This window comes from Otolemur garnettii, unplaced genomic scaffold, assembly GCF_000181295.1.
Source record: "Otolemur garnettii isolate 467f Iridium unplaced genomic scaffold, OtoGar3 scaffold00039, whole genome shotgun sequence".
NCBI lineage: Eukaryota > Metazoa > Chordata > Mammalia > Primates > Galagidae > Otolemur > Otolemur garnettii.
Genome location: NW_003852434.1, coordinates 9,215,880 through 9,239,022, shown reverse-complemented (window position 1 = coordinate 9,239,022; position 23,143 = coordinate 9,215,880). Strand labels below are relative to the sequence as shown.

General features: G+C 37.4%; 1 protein-coding gene across 1 annotated transcript in view; it reads right to left on the bottom strand.

The window, feature by feature from the left end:
- ANTXR2 (anthrax toxin receptor 2) overlaps positions 1-23,143 on the bottom strand; it is a 133,356-nt gene that overhangs the window by 75,163 nt on the left and 35,050 nt on the right. Inside the window, exons 10-12 of the mRNA XM_012805364.2 lie at positions 20,821-20,890; positions 9,196-9,274; positions 1,388-1,483 (exon numbers count right to left, since the gene is read on the bottom strand). Coding sequence (XP_012660818.1) covers positions 1,388-1,483; positions 9,196-9,274; positions 20,821-20,890 — 245 coding nt within the window. The remainder of the gene's footprint in view (positions 1-1,387; positions 1,484-9,195; positions 9,275-20,820; positions 20,891-23,143) is intronic.

The following is a 23,143-nucleotide window of genomic DNA, read 5'->3' as shown; positions in this document are numbered from 1 at the left end:
TTAATTCTATGCCTCCTCCATGGGCCAACTGCTCTGAGATAAAGAATTGCAAAGTTGCCTCTTGAAAACAAACTGAAGTACAATTAATAATAGATTCAGGGGCAATGCAATACACTGCCTGAAATTACAAAGAAGCTGAGATCAGTCAGCAAGGCTGAGAGTGGAAAAAGGGGGTCTAGCCAAATAATACCGTAATCTACAGAAGATGAAGTTCTATGTAATGTGATTATTAAAAACAGGACTACTCCCGAAATGAGCAGTAAACATGCTTTTTAAGAGAGCTTCCTCGGGATCATCTTTTCTACAAAACCCGAACAATCTCAATTGAATTACTTGGGAGGGCTGAAATTTATTACTTAATATTCCACCCTGGGGTAAGGGAATAATGCCCCCCCCCAAGGTCTATAACTTAATTCCCTGGTTCTGTAAATACATTATCTATGTGACAAAAGGGATTCTGCAGATACGATTGAGGTTAAGGACCTTGAGATGGGAGGTCATCGTGGATTATCTAGGTGGGTCCCATATAATCACATGGGTCCTTAAAACTGGAGGACCTTTCCAAGCTGGGTTCAGAGTCAGGGAGAGATGTGATCACAGAAGAATGGTCAAAGAGATGCAACATTTCTGGCTTTCAGGGGAGAAAGGAAAGGGGGTGCCCTCTAGGAGCTGGAAATAGGAAAGAAAGGAGCAAATCCTGCCAACACCTTTCAGCCCACGTAAGCCCAGTGAGACTTAAGTCAGAGCTGTGATTGAGCAACTATTGGATAATAAATTTCTATTGCTTTAAGCCACCAAGTGTATGGCAATTTGTTACAGCAGCAATAGAGAATTAATAATATATACCCACATTATTTCACAGACTTTATACAAACGTGAAAAATGACACAAACTAAAACCTCCTGTCATTACTCTAACAATCGCACAGGACTTATTTCTAAAATAGTTTTCAGAAGCATACAAAAAGGTCTTGAAATACTAGATCCTTTGAAGAGGAAATAAAAGATTCAATAAGCACTTGAAAAAAACACAACAGATTGTCAACTTCATTCAACGAATCCAACAGAATATATCACTCGATTTGCTTGAATTTCTCTTACACTTGAATGGAAACATCTTTTATATCCACTGCCCCCCTCACCTTTCTCTCCACTTTATCTCAGAAGCCTGATTTTAAAGCACTTTTTAGATGCAGTTTTTTTAAACAAATGTATTGATATGCATGTATTCTAGAATTTACTACAGCGGTAAAAACAATTAAAATTCAATTTGGTAACTGACACTTTACTATTTTTGAGCAATGTGGCAGTCATTCATATTTTGGGCCTTACTTGATGTCTTACCAATTTTAAAAAAGAGACTAGAGTTGCAAGTCCTTCTTACTCACCACTTTGCAGCAGAGGGGCCAAAACCACCACATCAAACCAATGCCCAAGAGTAGCAGTAACACCAGAATCACGATGATGGCCGCAATCCCGTTAGACTGAAGTAGGCAAAAGACAAAAACATGTAGTAAGCAAAGCTTACCATCGAACTGCAAATGTATTTTCTTTTAAGGGAACAACAGAAATTAATACAGAAAACTTTAATATCAACTAAGATATGGTCCTTTAAATTATCTAAATTGTATAAATTCCTTTATTCTACTTAGTATATGTTATATCGAGGCAGGCAATGATAAATATAACAGTCTTCTAAAGTGGCAGATCATTTTCCAATGTGTCTGAAAGTAAAACAGGAACAATCACTACCTGGGATGAAATTGGTGCCTACATTTTGTGTTCTATGTGTCATTACCCGTAGGCAGAATTTAGGCAGAATTCCCCTAGACTTTTTGATGATGAAACATTATTTATTTTACATATCTAAATGAACAGATGAACATAAAACATACCAAGTCTTTTTACTTTTATGATGGCATCTACACATCAAGGTAGGAATGCAGTGTCACACATTCATGCCCTGTAACCTCACTGAAGTTCAAGTATGACACAAATAAGAACCACATCCGTGTTCTTGCACTTCCTCAGATCCTCTGGCTAGAAAACACTTCTCTAGATTATATAACTCCTATTCTCCTTACTTTAATCTTCAGCATTTTGTACAATATAATTAATTAATGAGTTTTGTGATTATTTTGTTTAATTTCTATTTTCTGCCATGATTTATTGTGAGCTCTATGAAGTCTCAGGCTAAGTCCAAACCTACTTACCACCATACGACTGGCATGTAAAAGCTATTTACTCAGAGAATGAACACCAAAGAAATAAGACGGCCAGAGACACCGATACCAAGAAGAGGACTTACTGAACTTTTAGTACAGAGATAGTTTCCAAGGGAACAAAGTGTCTCTGTCAAGACCCTGCTCTCTAGGATCCCCACTAATAATTTTTTTTCTGTTTTTTCTTTTTTTTTTAAAGGGAAAGAATTCAAGGAAGAATGAAAGAAGGAATAGGGATACTTAATAGAAATTTCTAGGCAAATTGTCTAAGTGCTCTGTTTTTAACGCCAAAGAAAACAAGTCAAAGCATACTCCAGGCTACTTAGGAAAATACCCAAAGTGCATCTTTCTACATAGAATTCTAAATATTTAGGAACAAATCATGACACTCTCAACAGGCTTAGTTACATTAAGTTCTAAAATCTAAGCAAATAGGAGTATAACAGGCAAAGACTGTCATAGAAACACATGGAAAACTGTGGTATCATAGAAGAGAAATGCTGTCAAATGTATAAATGCTTGATCTCACCTTCAAAAATAAGGGCTTACGTAAGAGACTCCCAATCTGTGACTGTCCATATACAGAATGAGCACACTCTTCCCCACCAGGCCTTTCCCACATGGGGATCCGGCCACAGCACTCGTGGAAACGGCTCACCATTTGGCTGTACTGTACAACTTTCAAAAGGGTTCTATGAACATTTGGTTTCCCCTTTTCTTAGAATTCACACTCTGTGTTCAGAAATAAGGACATGCAGCTAGAGGCCATGAATCTGCTAAAAATTTAGTTGTTCGTTCGTTTGTTCCTACTACGCATGTGCCAAGAACAGGAAAATCAGAAGATCACACTGACGGGATATAAAGCGGATGGCTGGTCCCGATAGGTCACTAAAGTCTTGATTTTCCCCTCAAAAATGTCTCTGTTGGTAGCACTGACACTACACTGTGCATCTTCAGATGCAAATATACATTTATTACAACCGTATTATCTTCTCAACCGATGCCAGACTTGTCTCAAAAAACTAAAACTAAAACACACATTTTCTAAAGACCAGTAGATCTAATCTTTTTTATATTTAAGGCAAGCATGATGGGGAAAAAAAGGTCAGACAAAGCAAAGAATGCAGCCTGATCTTGGCCTACATGCATGAGAAACAGCCCATGAATGTACCAGGCCCAGACATTAGCTCAGTTAACTGGATACAAGTTCCGGCTTTCCCATTATCTTCATTTGGAGATATGAAGATAATGCCAGAGCCATTAGAGCAAGGAAGACATCAGTCATAAAAAATAATAATAATTTCATTGTTCACAAAACTGTATAAACAAATAAAGGAAAAGTCAGACACACTGCCTTTAGTCCTGTGATGAGATAGCACATTGCAAACTCCAGACTTAAGAGTCAGATGAAGAGTTTGAGGCAGGATGTGACAACTGGTAAATCTATATCATGGGCAGAAACTAGGTGCCTCTCCTCAAACAGACCTCAGCTCAAAAAAAAAAACCTAATAAATATCTAACACCCAAGTGTCATTTTTCTTGAACTGGAATAAATAAATATGTATGATTGGAAGTTAAAACTATTTTTTATTGATCAAAAAATCATTTGGTGAGCACCTATCACATACCAGGCGGTTCAATAGGTACCAACATTACAATGTTGGACAAATCTTCACGAAGCCCATAAGTTAGAGAGACAAGCCTTAAACACGTAATCACAAGCATGAGGAGCACGGAAGGGGTGTACAAGAGAAACACATAAAAGTGGGACTGAGTCTGGGTCTCAGAGGCCTGAAAGAATAAGAGAAAGAGCCCTGGAGCTTAGAGTTTGAGGGGACTAAGTGACATCCGAAGAGGATGAAGAAAAGAAATCAAGCACAAATTTCTGAAATACTATCATTCATGACAAGGAGCCCTGGCCATTTGTTAGATGACCTTCCAACTGGTTCTTTATTGCATCAATTCTTCCCGACAATAGTTCTCAATGAGTAGCGTCTTCAGAACGCTTGGTGTGAGAATTAACTGAGATGTCCAGCCTGAGACAACACTCAGGTGTCAGTCATGGCCATGAAGCAAAAGCGCTTGTAAGTGTTAACATGCAAGTTAACCTTGAACTTGATGCTAGGATAGAAGGAACATACTTTCTAATCCTTTCAGACTCAGTACGCTTTTGAACTTCATCACATCTAATGTGTTTTTCTTCATAATAAGAAAGTTTTACAATAAAAAACCTGACTCTGCCAAGTATAACTAAAATCCTGGCTGTAGTTGAGAAATAACTATGGGAAAGAAGAATCACTCAAGAGTTTCAAAACTGTGGCAACTGTTATTGTTATAATCTGATCTAGAAAATAATGAATCACAACAACTACGTTAGGGAAAAACAGACACAGAGCAGGGGAAATTTTTTTCCATGTGTTTAGACTTAGGGAAAAAATAGTCATGGAATAGATGATTTCATTTACTGGGTTCTTTTTGAATATTCTATATCAAGAAGTAGCAAGCTATGGCCCAAAGGTCAAATTGAACCCATCTATTTTGTTGGACCCTGCACGCTAAGAATGGTTTTGGAAATTATTCTGTGGCTGAAAAAAATCAAAAGAACATGTGATATGAAATTCTGTCTTTGGCATACATGGTTCTATTGCCCACCACAATTTCTACTTAACATCTTAGCTGCTTCTGCACTGCAGTGGTCGAGTTGAGAGGTTGTGACAGAGACTCCTAAAGCCAGAATTATATATTTACTACTTGGCCTTCTACAAAAATAGTCTGCTAACCCCTTTCCTATATAAGTCAATTTAGAATCTGGTTAGAAATGGAAGATCGTTTGAGTGTTCAGCGTAGACAGGAAAAGATAGATTTGGATTCAATTCTCAGTTTTAATATTTACTGGGCTGTGAAATGGGGCAAATAATTTAAACTTTCAGAGCCTCAGGCTCCAAATAATCCCTCTCTCAGGGACAACAGAACATGACGTCAGCTGAGTTTCTGCTCACCAAGCCATGCACCCCTTTGAGGGTTGGGTCTACATACTAAGAGAAGCACCTTCCAAAGTGCTCGTACAAATGTACAGTAAAGATCAGAGGTGTCTCCTCAGTTTTCTGTAAAACGAACCTAACAGAAACAGCCTCCTCTTGGGCTGTGAGGGTTAAATGAAACTATGAAGGGCTCAGCAGGAGTCTCCCAGCACCAGGCTGGTGTCTGGCCCGCCACCCTCATACACGCTCAGAAAACAGGATTCTGGTATTGTCATTCCAAAGGGTGGGAAGAAGAGCAGTGACCCCAAGAGTAAGAAAAGAACAAAGTCATCTTTTTACTGTATTTTTTAAAGCAGAGAGAAATTTAAGAGATCAAAGAAGAAATAAAGAGAAAGAGTGCCTAAACACAGACCCTACTCAGACTTTTGTCCTAGATCTCTTCAATCTAAACTCCGTACCCCCACTTTTAAAGTAGAGACCCAGCTACTTTCATTTGTTCATTTAGCAGAGAACTGTGGCGCACCTGCCCCATGTGAGGAAGCAGTGAGCAAGGCGCAGGCCTGCAGACAAGGTCTGAGGGCTGGTGAGAAGGGCCTGAAATGTCAGTTTACTGCCCCGAGCGCCTTAATAGCACTGAGCCCTGCCTGCACTGGGTGCTCTGGAGCACAGAGATGGGCTTCTTTGTTTGTGAGATTTTCACAAGGACTAATCTATTACTAGAGTCATGGTGTTTTATTTTGTTTGGCTTTCAAATGCCAGAGAAAATGGAACGCAATATCCTCATAATGAGCAGTATCACTGACTGCCTTGCACCTAATCACCATATGCAAATTTGCCCAAAAGACTGAATGTCACTCAAGTCCAATGCCTGGGTGTTTACCACAATATTGTTCACTCTCCTGTTAGGAAGAGAGATTTAACGTGCAAATCCGCCACGTTACTACCACACGCCAGAGGTATTTGACATGGAATCTAATGAGAAATTTTTTTTTCCTGTGATTATTATCAGTCTAATAGAGTGAATTACAGCATTTATTACCTTGTTATAATTAGTGTAATAATAAAAGTAGCACAGAAGAGAAGGCTTTCAGTCTGGGCTGAGGCAGGGGAGTCATTGGTGGTCTCTCTTGGAACTCCTGCCTTGAGTGGAGGGCCCTCTCTGACGTTTCCACTGAGATGTCTAGGAGACATCGTCATTTTGATATCCCCCAAACAGAGCTCCTTATCTTCCAGAAACTCCTCTACCTGATGACAATTCATCCTTCTAGCTGCTCAGTGGAAAAAACTTGGAACTATTCTTTTTTATTATTATTATTAAATCATAGCTGTATACATTAATGCAGTCATGGGGTACAGTGTACTGGTTCTATATACAATCTGAAATATTTTCATCAAACTGGTTAACATAGCCTTCATGTTATTTACTTAGTTATTGTGTTAAGACATTTATATTCTACATTTAGAAAGATTCACATGTACCTTGTGAGATGAACCATAGGTGTGGTCCCACCAATCACCCTCCCTCCATCCATCCTCCCCCTGTCCCTTCCCCTCTGGAACTATTCTTAATTTCTTTCTTTCACACCCCACACCTTATTAAACTAGGCATCCCATGGACTCTACCTTTAAAATATAATGGATTTCTACCACTTTTCACCTTCTCCACTCCTATCACCCAAGTGGGGCCATCTTCCCTTTCTCCTAATCTCCTAGATTACTGAAATAGAGACAGAATTGGTCTTGATGTCTTCACCTGAAGGAGTGGTCTTTTAAAAACACTGAAGCAAATCATGTCACCTCTGAGGCCTCCTTGCTTCACTCAAGTCCTTATAATGACTTAGAAAAACACTCTGGGATCTGCCCTGCTCCATCCACTCTCTCCTCCTCACCTTGAGACTCCTACCCTCCCTGATTACCACTAGGCCAGCACACAAGCCACTCGCTCTTCTTTACACTTGCCAGATACAGTCCCACCTCAGGCTTCTTCTAGCTGCCCCATCAGTGTGGAAGGCTCCCTCAGATGCTCTGCAGGGCTCACTCTCCACCTTCCTCAAATCTTTGCTCAAATCCTACCTTCTCAGGGAGACTCACCTTGACCCTCTCCCTATTTAATATTATGCTTCCCTCTCCTCTTTTCACACAAACAATATTTATTTTCCAAAATTCACCTTCACAATTCACACTTGCAAAGATATGGAGTCAACCCAAGTGCTTACCAATTCATGAGTGGATTAACAAAATGTGGTATATTTATACTATGGAATACTAGTCATCCATAGGAAAGGATGAACTTAAAGCCTTTTACAGAATTTTGGAAGGAACTGGAGACCATTATCCCACATGAAGTATTTTGAGAATGGAAAAAAGAACAACACATGTACTTGCTGTTAAATTGAAACTAACCAATGAGCACACAAGCACAGAGAGAAGTAAAACTCAATGGAAATCAACCAGGGGGGAAGGGGAAGGCGGGGACAGGTGAAAACCCGCCTAACAGGTGCAATGAACACTATCTGGGTGGCGGGCACGCTTACAACTCTGACTCCAGCACACCAGAAGTGATCCACGAAACCAAAAACCCATAATATTTTGAAATAATAAAAAAAACAAAGAAATCATCTTATTCTTAAACCACCTTAAGTCCCATTATCCTCTCATGAGAACTAGCAAAGCACACACTCTGTAAATTCCCGATGAGCCATTTAACCTCAGCACGAGGAACTCACATGGGATGGACAGATAGGAACAAAGACCTGTGTTCCTGCTTGAGGGAAGCAGCGGGTGGGGGAGGTGAAGACAGCTGGAGGTGCAAATAGAAGGATGGAAACCCAGCACTGTTTCAGTCAGCTGAACACGGCAAGACTACAAACCACAAATATCTGTAACCTCAACCACATCCTGAGAAACCAGAAAACGTACAAACTGCAACATCCACAGAACTACAGATTGCAACATGAATTAAAGACAAAAAAAAAAAAACTCACAAATATAAAAACAGAAAACCTAGCTATTTTCAAAATAGAAGCAGGTGTTCATAAAGACATATCCAAGGTGTTCAAAAGTGGCCCAAGGGTCCGCACTGTCTGGCAGTAAGAAACACAACCAGCTCTACATAGACAACACTGAATTGTCTCATTTTCTTTTCTGGAGGACAGATGTCTTCTGCCTTGACAGATTGAAATATAAACCACGAGATGGGAGGAAACATTTAGGCTCAGGATTTGGGCCTTTTGGAGGGCAGGGATTTTTCTTTCTTGTTTTGATTTGTGTATTTTTTATAAAGAAATTATGCTCTTAAATAATAGCTATCTAGTCAATCTCTTTTAAAAAGGTGCGTCCTGTTTTCATGTTCAGTTACCTAGTATCAAAACTTTTTATAAATTCACACAATGAAATACAGGCAAAAAACTGTCTAATAAATGGAGTTTACATTTCAAAATATTGCAATGCCAATCAATAATCTCAACTAAAATATAGTTCCAATGTAAATTCAAACTAAGACCTCACCAAGCTATCAAATCACATTTCTTACTCAGAAAGTTCCAATGTTCTAAGATGGACAAAATGATTCAGCCCCACATCAAGGTGCCCTACAGATACCAAAACATGATAAATGTCTTAGGTACTAAAATCTCACCTTCATAACAGAAAAATATTGTCATTTCCATTTTTAATATTTTAAGAAAAAAATGTTTTATTTGGAAGTCATTCCCTAACCTTGTTTTGATTTTAAATACATTCATGACTTCTGAATTCTATAAATGTCAAACTCAGAGTGTACTATCTTAAAATCCCCATGAAATGGGGTTCAGTAGACAACAAAACAACCCAAAATAAAAACCTCTGTTGAAAATTTTCCTTGCAGTAGTCTCTGCTTTGTCACTTTGTGTCTTCTTTACTGTAGTGTCAACAACACTGAGAATCACACAACACGCAGATTACTTCTAGAGGGAATCATTTTAAAAAGTAACTCTATGCAAACTTTTTACTTACACATTCTGTGGCTGTGATAATTAATGAGCTTGAAATGACAGATTTTCCTCCATTAAAGCTCACTGAAACATCAAGAGTTCTGGGGAGGGAAAAGAAGAAACAATAAGCACAAATAAGTTAGAAACTAGAGGACTGTAGGAAATGTTTATGTCCTTACATAGTTCAAGGTCAGTGGGGAGAAATAGACTGAAAGATTGAGGGTCACAGATTTGAGCAAATTATCCCAGATTGTTTCTTTCTCGGTTCTAGCCCTTATTCATTTAGAGGAAACTAACTGTTCCTTTAAAAGGCGTTAAGATAAATAGGGACATTAAGAAATTTCTTAATTCAGAGAAATGCTGAGATTGTTTCAAATTCACAAAAACCTGAAAAGAGGGAATATCCTTAGATCCCATGTAGCTCATTTTCTTGTCTCCAGATCATCACTAGCTTGTGGTTTAAAAATACAAAACTGGAAGTAACAAACTGTAAGGATAAAATGTAGAGAAAATGAAAATAAAAGCATGAGAAAATAAAGAAAAAGAGACAGATTTATTTGCAGGCATTTGTTGTCAATGATCCTAGAATATTAAATGTAGCTCGACGTAGAGAGAATCATTTTTTTCCTTGGCTAAGAAATATTACAGTTCAAATACAGCCTCATTTTGAACATATTAGTTTAAATTATAAAACAAATAATAATTATAATTTCATTAATTCAAACTCACTATTTGAGACCAGTTAGCCCAGAGTTGGTAATTACTTTCATTTTTAACAGCTATAAAAAGATATCAAAGAGAAAATAATGACCAGAAAGTTTAAAATACGTGAGGAAACAGCACTTTACCAAAGTAATTTATGAAGTATATTATCAATAATAATTGGGAAGCCAACAAATCAAACCTATTCATTCATTCCAGCAGGAAGTAGTTGGTGACATTATGGTAATATGGTCTCTACACAGTGCTATGCTTTTAAAGCATTAAACTTCCATTTTCATGAAAAATATTAAATTCTAAGAATTAATAGCCAGAAGTTTTGCTTTAACTACTCTGAATTACTAGAACTTTGTTATATAAGTTATATAGGAAAGATTTCTTCTCTATGCCTTTAATTGAGAGCCAAATACTACTAAGTCAGGGACAGGATAAAACAGAAGCAATCTCAAGCTGCTGGCAGAAGTTTCAGGGATGATACCAGAGAGGGAGATGAGAAATATTATTTATACCTTGCTATTTGCCAGATGCTATCGGAGGCATTTTGTGGGCATTATCTCGTTTAATCCTTCACAATAGCCCTTGAAGTAAGTAAGAGTTTCACAGTTTTATAGACGGGATTCAGGAAGCCCAGAAATGCTAATTACCTTGCCCAAAGTGGTAAAGCTCAGATTCTAACTAACTTTGAACTTGTTCCAACACACCACAAAGGCTTTATGAAATGATGAAATCAAAGCGTTCATGTGTTTCTTTTCTCACTGTGGCATTTTGTTTGTATTCATGATGGAATGAAGCCACCAGGAAAGATACTACCAGTATCCAAAGTTCAAGCCAAATTCTCATCCAAAATTCAAAAATACTATTTTTTTTTTTTAGTAAAAGAAAAGAAATACAGTATTTATTAATGTGTATGCAGAGCCCCTCAGGATAGAAACTCAACCATACAGGAGAAACTGTCCATGTTTATGTTTAGGCCCAACAAAGTATGGATACTTGTGTAGAAATATGGTCAGACAAAAAGGATAAGGCCTATGATAATAGACTGAGCGGGGACTCCTAGCAAGGCCAAGATTCTTCTTATCCTCTCCGAGCATCCACACATCCTTTCCCTCTGGGTACAGGGCAGGACCCAGTCTCAGGAATGGGGGGGTCTTAGGACCTTGGGTCAGATGCAAAATTCAGAGATACTTCTATTCAAAATATTTCTTGTAAAACATTCGCTTCAAAACATGTTGTTGAAAAGATAATATAAATAAATCCAGAAAAGAATGAGAAATTCGAGTAATCAAATTAACTGAACTTCTGAACTATTCCAACACAGAATGCCAAGTGGCCTATTTAAGAAAGCAAGCTTAACCCTAACTGCTTAGTCTGCAGAACTGAGTGCCTTGTGCTTTATTTTGTTTTTATGACTAAGCATAACTGAATTAAAAAAAAAAAAACTTTCCTAGTTCCTAATTACTCTAAAGTACATCCAGGAATTACATGAAAGGGTAGACATGGTTTTATTTGGGGGTAAGATTATTTTGGTTCATTATGTTATATGATTTTTGCAAATGATCTTACTTATTTAACTTAAAAGATCAGTAGATATTAACTAATGTTTTTTATAATCTGGCACTTAAAATTCACCAGAAATAAAGTAGTTCTCTTATTAATGGAAGAACTATTCAAAATTTTTAATGTGTAACAAAATGGAGTAAGAACAGAAGATAGCATTTTGAAACAAAGTTCACTTTTTCTGGAGCAGAGAGCATGCTGATGGGACCTTGTAGCCAACCAAAATAACTGTGTTTCCCCAAATCTCAGTCTCGTATAATGTGGCTAGTGTCAAATAAAACTGAATTAAGTCTCCACAGATATGGAAATCCACTTGATGATCTTTTAACATACAGACTTAGTTGGAGCAATATGTATAATCTTCACCTTCCTCAGAGTATGAGAAGCATGATCAAGGCCTTACCATCAATAACTATGCTAATAATCACAGGCATTTGTTGATCTATCACTCTAAGCCAGGCGCATTAATGCATTTTCCCAGTTACTTCTCACAGCAGACCATTGAGGTAGGCATTACCATTATCTCCATTTCCAAATGAGGAAACTGAGTCTTAAAAAGGTACCTTGCCCCCAAATCGGACCTCTCAGACTTGAAGTCAAAAGTGCTTTCACTTCATGTCACCTTAAACTTCGACACTTATGTGAGTATCTTATACAGTGCTATTGGCATGAGTTTAATATCACTCTCCCAGATTATTACTCTATTCACGTATTTCTCATGGTTAACCAGAATGGGATTTTCTATATGCTAAAACAAGATATTGATTTGAGAATATGTATGTATACATAGATATGTTTTTTTTCTGGGAAACTTTTTCAGAAGTGTTGCAAACATAAAGATACAGTGACTTTTAACTTCTGTTTCTTTAGAAGAACATTTCCGACGTCACTGCTATGACATTGGCACTATCATGAAGCCAGGGCCAGAGGCGTGATAAAGCCCCCTGACCCTCTGGCCCACCCAACACCCTGGTCTTTCTTTGCCCTAACTTTCCCGAGTACAATTTAATGTTGCCTGTTAGACTTTATAACGTTTCTGTTAGTTATAAAGAACAAATCTTCGGATTGTTCCTTTCTAATCCTACATAACTTCTACCTCTGGTTAGTATATTTCTGATGTTGGAACCTGTACTCTCAGTTATAGAGATTTTATTATGGACAAAAACATATTAAAACAACTTTGTGTTTACTTAATTTGAGACCTAAATGGCAGGCAGGGGAGTTCATATTCCTTTGTCCCAAACATCAAATAAAATTTTAAAGGGATAGACTCAGCCCACATGTTGGAGAATGTGGGGTCCTGGTTTGAACCCTCATCAATATAGTCTTAACTGTCTCTTCCTCACCCTATAAAATAATGTTAACTGTACCATTTTGGAATTATTTTGGTGAGAAGAACTTGATAAATAATACATATGAAATCTCTAACACAATGCTGGGAACACAGCAGGTACTCTACAAATTACTGTAAGGCCTGATTATTTGTATAATAAAATTATTCAAAATATCAGGCTACTTTTTTAGAAATCAAGCCAAAAAACAACATAGATAATTTAGAAGAACTAGTAGCAATGAAATAATTATGTACTTCTGTTATTAATTTAAGAAATTTCAATTCTATTTACTGCCTCACAAAAATATTAACAGCTAAATTGTTCAAAAAATGCCTACCATGTAGTATCATGTAATTTTGTGGAAAGAAAGTTTTCAGATCTATTTCCTTCCTGTTATAAAACATTGTTTTGATTAAACTCAGCATTATAGTTACATCCAGTTCTGTGCTTATACCTCAAGCTCAAAACTACATTCCAATTTGGTTTATGAATGTTTGCCAGTCAATTCATTCAATCACTCATTCTATTACTAGCTAATTCAACAAATATTTATTCATTGGCTACAATAGCAATCATCACTATTATTAAAAAGGCATGGCCTCTGGGCCAAGCTTGATAATAGGACTGACATAACATAAATTATTATGTAACTAAAGTGAAGCCACATAACAAACACAGCAGCCTGGGATATTGTGGGGAAACTGTCATGAGCACAGGGTACTAGAGAACCATGTGGGAGTGTGAACCAAGATGTCCCACAGGAGGTCACCCGTGAGGTGAATCCCACAGAATGGCTGGGAAGGAGGAAAGGAGCTTAGAAAGGGACTCAAGGACTCTGACAGACCAGAAGGCAGGGGAGGCACAGGGCAGTCAAGGAACTAAGAGCCATTCCATATGCCAGCAACACAGAGTGTGGGAGGAAGATAAAGACAGCTTCAGACTGAAAAGGGGGCAGGTCATGAAGTACCCAGGTTGTCCTCTGTAGACATCTGAAATTGAGCTACTGAGCTTGGTAGAAAAGTGGTTAGAACTGTATGTCACACATCCCACTTGTTGCTGTGTAACATATGGGTCTGGAGAATAGATGTCTAGAGTAGAGCTAAGAAAGTCTCAGTGTATTTCCAAGAAGAACCCAAGTAGAATTAAACTAACTAGTGGCAATGAGGATAGCATGAAAATGAAAAGGACATGAATGTTTATCAGATGTAGGAAATGAGGAAGAAGGAATAGAAATGACACCAAAGTCTCTGCCTTACACAGTAGGAGGGCAGTCTCCCATAAGGAAAACCAGAGGAAGAACAAGTTCCAACAGACATGGGAATTCTGCCTAAGTTGACATCTGGACAGTGGACACTTGGGTAGCATATTTAGACCTATGGAAAAAGATCTAGCCTGGGGATTTGGAGCTCATCAGCAAGAAAACAAAACCAACACACAAACAAAACCTAGAAGCTTGAAGGTGAGTCCAGAGGTCAGGTCTCATCCAACCATGAGAAAATGTGAAGGGACTATAAGCACAGGGGCTGCGGTGACATCCAACAGGCAGCAGGTGGGGTGAGGATAAGGAGGCAGGAAAGCCCCTGGGCCACAGTCCCCTGAGACAGGCAGCCCACAGTGCAGGGGATGTGGCAGGTAAACAAAGCCTGAGAACTGACGGCTCCTTTCCTCGGTCAGCTAGAAAACTGGCTCTACAATGTTTAAAATGTCCTACAACTACCTGAATCTATCCTTAGATCCATCCTTAGAATATTTTTTTATTTCAAAGTAGGGGAACAAAAAAATCCTTGACAATTTAACTTAACAAAAAGAGTGAAGAACATTTTTATGTCAACTAGTAGTCAAACTAGACTCAAGTGTACTAAGTTTACCCCACATGGAAAAGTATTAAATAGTATTGTGATATATAATTAAGTGAATCAAGTCCAATTAATCCCTAATAGTTAAAATACTTTAATTTAATGTCTAAAGACATATGACTGCTCCAAAACAAGAGGATGGCTCAGTGCCATATGGCAAAGCTGCTGTGACCTGAGAAATTCCATACCCCATGAAATATGGTCGACATTTCAATCCACAGCAACCTATTTGCAAAGTAGCCATTTGCCGCTGACTTTATGCATATCCAATAAAAGATTGCCATTTTATGATCTATTAAAAGGATGAAAAAATTAAATAAAATTGTGTAAGACATTTGCTGGAAGTAATAAATAATTTACCTCCAATTTGCACATACTGAAAATTAAACTGGCAACTACTCATGAAGTTATTAAAATTATGGTGACTTAAGATATTTTGAAATCAAGTGCTACTATTTAATGCTCTGCAGAACTCTTAAAAAGTTATCTTTTTGCATAATAAAGATTTAAGTTGAAAGGAAGATTTCATAATTGTGACTAGTTTAGGATTCTACTTTTAGTTAGGAGTATATATGTAAATTAATGTTTTTTTCTGAGGATACTTTCTTCAAAGTGGTTAAAAGATTCTCAAATTAAATGATTTATTTTTAAAATATCTCAATATGTATACACAACTAAAATTTAAAAATTACAGTCAGGAAGATTGCTAGATTTTCAAAAAAAGAAAGCTTTCCACACAGATGTACCGGACATCACACTTAAAATTACCTTAGAACTGTTTTCAGCATCACAGTGAAAATAATCCCCTGTTAATGGCTTTGTGCATTTTTATAAAACACGAAAAAGATGCTTGGAGATAATCACCCAATCGTTACTGCCTTTCATACAAAAAGGCCAAGTGTTTTATGTAATAACTAATATAATGTGTAACAAGTACTATAATAATAAAATTTTTGATAATATAAAATGTATAAGCAGGTATGGAAGAGGATTGAAGTACATATTCTCTGCGTCATACAGCTGTCCCTTTTTAAGCACTTTTAATTATCAAAATGCTAACTAAATAAGTCTAATTTTTAGAAAGATCTTTCTTTCTTTGGCCAGAATTGTGCTTCCCCTTACCTGTGACTCTTTCTTTTCTCTATTTACTCAATAAAGGGTAAGTTGAATCTGCCTTTCACACAACAGATTTTCCAGTGTTTGAAGAGCCAGTGTGTCACACCTGGATTGTATCTTTTCTCAGTATTTTAAATTGCATCCTATTTAACACATCCACACTCGGCAACATTGTGCTGGACACCCCTCAAATTAATGATGGTTCCTCTTAAAAGACATTGTCCACAACTGTATATAACACTGAGGGCAAACATGAGGTACAGATCAGGGGAATTTATCACATTGATACATAGAATAAGAAAAAGGTAAAATCACATAAAAAAGGTAAATGTTCCATCATTTGTGGGGCTGGGGCAGGATAGGGTAAAGAAACAGAGCAACAGAGCAGGTCCTCAGCCTTAACCCATCCCACTAAGATTCCAACGTTTACACTCAAAATAAAGACATCGCTAGGGTCTTAGAAGGCATGATTTAAAAACAAAAATGACGTCTCATTCTCCACAAGAAACAGAAGAAAGGATAAATTTGTGGTTATATCACCTACTACTAACATAAGGGAATTCAGGATGTATAAAGATACACACGCACAGACAAGGGTGTGTTTTTGGAAAGAGGAGGTGCCGAGAAAAGGTAGAATTTCCAACCAAGAAAGAGAACTAGAATTCACCCATTTTATCCCAGGAAAAATAGATTAAGCTTGATATGGAAAAAAATGTCCATGTTGAGGGGCACAGAAAGACTATTCCAAGTCAAGTTCAGACCCCGGGTCTGCCCCAGAGCTCGTGTCCATGATCCTTCCATTTAGCTTCAAATGCACCACAGCACTGACGTCCTACCACGTCTCACCCAAAACACTCTGTCAAGTGTCTTCCCACACTGCCTTTTAAGAGAACTAATACTATCAGTTTCATCTGATTTAGATATTTATTTCATATTTGCCAGAAGATTCTGGCCAATGTTTTTGAAAGCACATTTAACTATACCATATGCCTCCTTAAATCATCTCTATCAAACAAACTGTAGGATAAGGCTCTGGTTCATTCTGTTCTGTTTTTCTTTCTTCACAATGTGTTGATGTCTATTTACCCAATTTGTTCTCTTCTTCTTGCCAAATCACAGGTTTGAGATCTCAACTATTGCAGAGCAGCTGTGCTATTGTTGATGTCGCCCAAATGAGGGTCAGACAATGACTTCTGACACCTGCAGGTTAAACTGGGATGCTCCTGCCCTGGAATGGGGAAGATGCAGAGAACTTTGGGGAGCTCGTCCTAGTCAAACGTCAAGGGGACATTCTGGTACAAATGAACCAAACGCTGCTGAAACGATCTCCTAAGCAACACGCAGATTTTTCTCAGTAAAATACTTTGTTTAATCATGTGGCTCTTGGAAAGTAAATTGTGTCTAATGAAAGAAACTACTCACTACCACCACCTGACATTGTTTAGATACTAAGAATTTGTTCATCTTAACTTGAACATCTGTATCAAATAATGAAATTTAATAAATAAAGATTTCTCTCAAAAAATGTCTTTAAAGACCATTCTAACAATGCTCCAGAAGGATATGCCTGGCTAGGATTTACCCAGATACTTCGAACTTTTGTTTACTCCACAATACCCATTTCCAAAGACAGACCTGTGTCGAGCCACTCTGCTACCTTCTCAGACCCAATCTTCACGTAAACATCTTCGTATTAATCTCCTTTTGAACCAAAAGCCATAAACCCTATGTTTTAAAAAGAATAATCCTCACACAAAATGCAATTCGTGAAATAACATAAAAAATGAGAAAGGAACTCATAGAGCAGCTAATGAGATGAGGCACCTGTCCACGGATCCAGCTCTGAGACTGTGCATCTGGCTTTGAGGCTGTCTGTCTAGGGTTGCTTTACCAGCATGTTGTTAATTATTTAAGTGAGAGAACAGGGGGAACCATCACCACATCTGTCACCCTCACACAGGAAAAACCTTCATTCCTTGTTGGGCCAGATGTGTTTATTTGAAACATAGACTAACTAGCTACTTAATGGGTTTGAATCCTTAGCCAAAAGCTAATTAGGTAAACATATTAAGCATCAGTCACCTTACAAGGCTAAACTGTTTCAATTGTGTTGATTTTAATCCAATCTCATAAGAGAGCCTATCACCTACAAAAGTATCCAAAGAAAATTCAAGGCAAAGGCAAGGTCCAATTTCCTTGCAACATACTAAGTAGCAAAAATAATGATGTCCCCAAATACCCAATACATCAACAAATAACATCTTCTAAAGCTTTTCCTTAGTAGTGTCATGAGCCAGACACAAAGCGAAGGAAGGCTAAAGTAATTCCTTTAGACAGATCTTTGTCCCAGAACATTTGCAGTTTGCTTGTAGGTGAAATATTAATGTCAAAAACAAATGGTGATTGAATGTATTCGTCTTCATTCATTCTTTAGGAGGTTTTTGTTTCTCGTCCTTATCTTAAACATTGTTCTTGTTGTTAAATTTGACACCTTTTTAATGCTGTGAAAGCCAAAAGTGGAAACCTAATAACACAAGTATATGTAAAAAAAATGGTGATTTCTTATGTCTGATATTGACTATGCTATGTGATTTTTTACTATTTCCTGAGTATTTAGCCTATGTACAAATAATAGAAGAATATCAGCAGCTTCTGTGGTATTCCTCTCAAAAGGAAACTGCACCCAAAGGCAAATTCTAGAGAAAAAAAAAACAGTGACTGGGATAGAACAGCCACGGCCCATTTTATGACGACTTTGGAGAAGAAAGTTTCTGCTTTCCTTAACTAGTCACTATTATTAAAAAACTAAAATGGTTTTCTGCTATCTTAAATGGTACGTCACCCAAAATAAAATTCTGATCATTTTTCTCTTATCTAAAATTGGACTCTGACCCTAGCAATTAAATGACCTGTTTCAACTCTTTTTATTAACTAGGAAACCAAAATACTTGAGACAAATTCATTCCTTCTTTCATCCAAAAGACATTCAGCAAATCTAGTATGTACCAGGCACTGTGTTAATGTTAGGCCTACAGCAAGGAACCAAACAAAATTTATCCTAGCCAGAAGGAGACACACGATAACAAGCAAGTCAAGGCTTTGGAGGGAAAACACACACACAGTGGGATGGGGGTTACCAACTCAAGGGATAGGGTGGATTGAATGAATTAACAGGATGACCAGAAGAAAGCTTACTGAGAAGGTGACATTTGGACTAGCCTTGAAGATGGCAAGGCAGTGAACCATGAAGGTAAGAACATTCTAAGACAGGGGACAGCAAGTGGAAGAGGACTGGAGTGACAGTACGTGGGCGTGGTCAAGGAACAGCCAAGGCCAGCGTGACCACACCCAAGTCTGAGAGGTAAGGAGTGGCCAGATCCTCCAGCACCTTATAGAACATAGTAACGATTAGACTTTTCCTCTGAGTAGAATGAGGAACTCATCTTGGAGAATGTTAAATGAAGCAATGACATAAACTTATCTGTTTCAACAGGATCACTCTTGCCAAGGACAGAAATAGAAAGACCAGTTGAAAAGTTAATAATCCAAGCCAGAGATAACAGCAGCTGAGTATAGGGAGGTAGTAGTTGAGCAACGAGCAGGAACTAGACTCTGGATATATTTTGAAATCAGAGTGGAGAAGATTTACAGATGGACTGAGTGTAAGGGAGGAAAAAAAGTCAGCAATGACTGGAAAGGTTTTTGACCTAAACAACAAAAAGGAGGAACTGCCAATGACTAAGAGAGAAAAGGCAGTTTGGACAGCAGATCGGGGGAACAACAAGGATGACCAATATGGGATTGAAGACTTGATAAAACAGGACTGAACTTCAAGTAAATAGATTCATCATGACCAAGGCAGATACGATGACTTAGAAAGCCATCAAGTCCTACCTGCCCTTGGGGTTAAGACGGTGACAGGCAAAACGGACCTGCCTCTGAGTCCTGTCTAGTTTAGCCCCTGGCTTGCTGTCAGTAACACCAGATCATTATGTGACACAGAAAATGAGTAGCAGCCTTAGTCTTGTAAGTTGCATTACACAGCCCTTTTCAATCCATTTAAAATAGAAGCTGATACTACTCCAATTTACTTGCATGACCAGAAGAGCTGTGCAGTCGATATCTTGAATATTTAAAGACCCACAAAAATTAAATGTTCAAGTCAACTTAAAAATACTAAAATGATTTTCACAGTTTTCATGGAGGAAAATACAATCTTCACTCTCTGAATACTAATCTTGACTGTGGGCCGTGGCCTTGTATGTTTAATTTTTCCCTGCTCTCCCTGTGAGCTCCACAGACAGTGATGCTGGGAATGGCATCGCAGTCATCATCCTGAACGTCCACTGCTATTGGGCTAGTGGATGTCTGAACTATTGGCCAACTTTTTTTTTCATAATAGAGAGAAGATAATACAATCACATGTGAAAACACTAAATTCGTAGTAAGATTATTTATGCCTAGATATTAAACAAAGGCCCTTCCTCCAAACTAAATATTCCTTCTTTTAAACAAATGTCATGTTTTTTTGTCATAGGAAAGAAGATGAAACTACAGACCTTACCAGAAATGGGACATAAATTAAAGCGAATGTTCAAGTGTCTTATAGCCCAAGGTGCACCAGATTGAGTCACGTTCCTCATGTTCTTTCATCTTAATATTTATTAAATACTATAGTAATTACTCAAAACCTCCCTTTGGAACTCATGTGTGCAGTATGTGTATGTTCGTGGGTGTGCAAATTCAATACCCTAAGCTCAAAATAATAGCTATGGCCCTGATTACATTTATAGGCTCTACCACTAGGTTTCAAACTCACCTAAATAAATATTTATTGAGCCTAATTATCACTATCTAAGCAACAAGATGAAATACGCTTTAGCATTTTCAACCTACTAAGTGTGTAAGTGAAGTGCTAAGTAGAGCGGCTTGCCTGGGGCCTCCTGTTTAATGCTCAGTCTATGAATAAGAAGAAGATGAAGTAAAACCACCAACCACATATATGAGTCCCCATTTTCTAACGATTTGTCTCTAAAATGGTTTGAAATTAGTTGGAGCACTTACTCTCCGGCTTTATGCAGGATGGGTGCAGGACAGAGCATCGAGTTGAGCTGCACACTGACAGGTCGCACACCTAGAAGATGAAAAGCCACTGATCAGTAAAGCGTTCTGTGTATCTGCTATCATTCATCAATAATATGAGAAGTACGCCCCGAGCAGAGCTCAGGTGCAGAGTATTAGGTATATTAACATACAGATCTATAGAAAGAGGAGGGAGGAAAGGGAATGACGCCAGGGAAGAAGTTACATGCTCCATTAACACAGTGTTAGTAAGTCAGACGTTAGAATATTTCAGACATAGACCAAGTACACATACTGCTGCCGATACTATATAAATATCTTTTTTCTCATCAATTGTTCGAATACCTCAGGTTTGTACGAATAAATGTATGTATACCATGGAACATGGTTCAGCCATAAAAATATTTTTTTAAAAGCAGATCTTAGACAATATGAAAAAAGAAAGATGAATGTCGAATGGAAAATGAACTTATTTCATGGATGTAATAAAATAGATCGACAATAACTAAATACATTTTATATAGCTAGGGGCCTAAATTAACCTTGTCCTTTTACTAAAATACGGAAAAATATTTCTAGACTAGAAATATTCAGAAAAGCTACATAATCAAATGGATCATCCTAGAATATAAACGATGAAAATACAGTTCTAACTTTAGTTATTTGAAAATTTATTTTAATGAACTTAAACTTGTGTAGCTGAGTATAAAATATGTTTATATTACAAACAGATCAAATGGATCATCCTAGAATCTAAACAGTGAAAATACAGTTCTAACTTTACTTATTTGAACATTTACTTTAATGAACTTAAACTTACATAGCTGAATACAGAATATGTTTATATTACAAACAGACCCAATATGCAGTCCAGTGGAGTTAGGTGAAGCTAATGCCCAGGTACAAATGACTACTGAGTAAAAATTAAGTCATTTTGCTTTGTCCTCCTCAACTGTGGAACCAAGTATGAGATGTTTGTTACAAATATAATTGTTTAGCCTTACTAAAAACGTAATCTTAATAGGAAAGATACGAATTAATCATGACATACTAATCATGACCATACTAAGACCCCCATCACTTCAATTCAACAAACACAGTGAACAACAGTTACCATGTACGTAGCCAAGTCTGGGCTAATTGTACCATTTATCAGCATCAGATAAACAGTAAAATTAAAAATAACTATGCCAGTGTTTACAAGTTACATAGTTTGAATTATGATATGAATTCTTGGTGGGCAGTATAATCATTAATAAGAAAATTGTTTTAATAGAGACCCAAAATACTCAGAATGCTAAGATTCATTTAAGAGGGTTTGTTTTGCTTTATAGATTTTGCTGATAATTATCATATTTGTGGAATTGGGTTTTAATTCTCCCAGGTTTGTTTTTCAAAAATGGAAATAAATACATATCATAAAACCTTATTTTTTTAAAGTTGAGGCTAGCAGAAGAAAAGATAGAGATTTTGTATCTTTTGGAAGCAGAACAAACTGGATGGATCTGGAGAATACTCTTCTAAGTAAATATCATAGGAATGGAAAAAACAAGTATCACACATGCTCAATACTAAATGGAAACCCATGGATTAACAACTACCTGCTCATTTGAAAACAAAATTCAATCAAATTCACGAGAGGAATCTGCAAGTTCTCACCCACAGGGAACAATGCATGGGTGTGTGGTGCAGTTCTGGGGTGAAGGACACAGCTACTACTTGGATTTACCTTAAATGCAAACAGTGCAACCTAATTGTGTGTGCCCTCACATTAATCTGAAACATAGAAAATAACTTTTTTAAACGTTGAAGCTAGGGAGAATTAAAACCCAATTCCACAAATATGATAATTATCAGCAAAAATCTATAAAGGAAAAAAAAAATCTTCAAGAAACTTACACATTATAAGGAAATTAGATAAAGAAGACAAGTGACCAAAAATAAAAAAACAAGTAGTAGGTCCAAGATAATTAGATTTTTGGATAAAAATGGAAAGAAACAAGTCTGTGACAAAAGACAATTAAACCAGGCATTTGACACAGTCTGTATAGAGCACAGTCAGGACAATTGGGTTTAAATACCACCTCGCTCCACTGTGTCACCACAGGAAAATGTTACATTGGTTCAGCCACAAACCGTTGCTTGCATAATGAGTTTACTTAAGACAGGATCCAGCTCTTATTCAGTTATTAGAAAGTACTAACAGGCTTGGTGCCTGTGGCTCAAGTGGCTAAGGCACCAGCCACATACACTTAAGGTGGCGGGTTCGAATCCAGCCCAGGCCCGCCAAACAACAATGACAGCT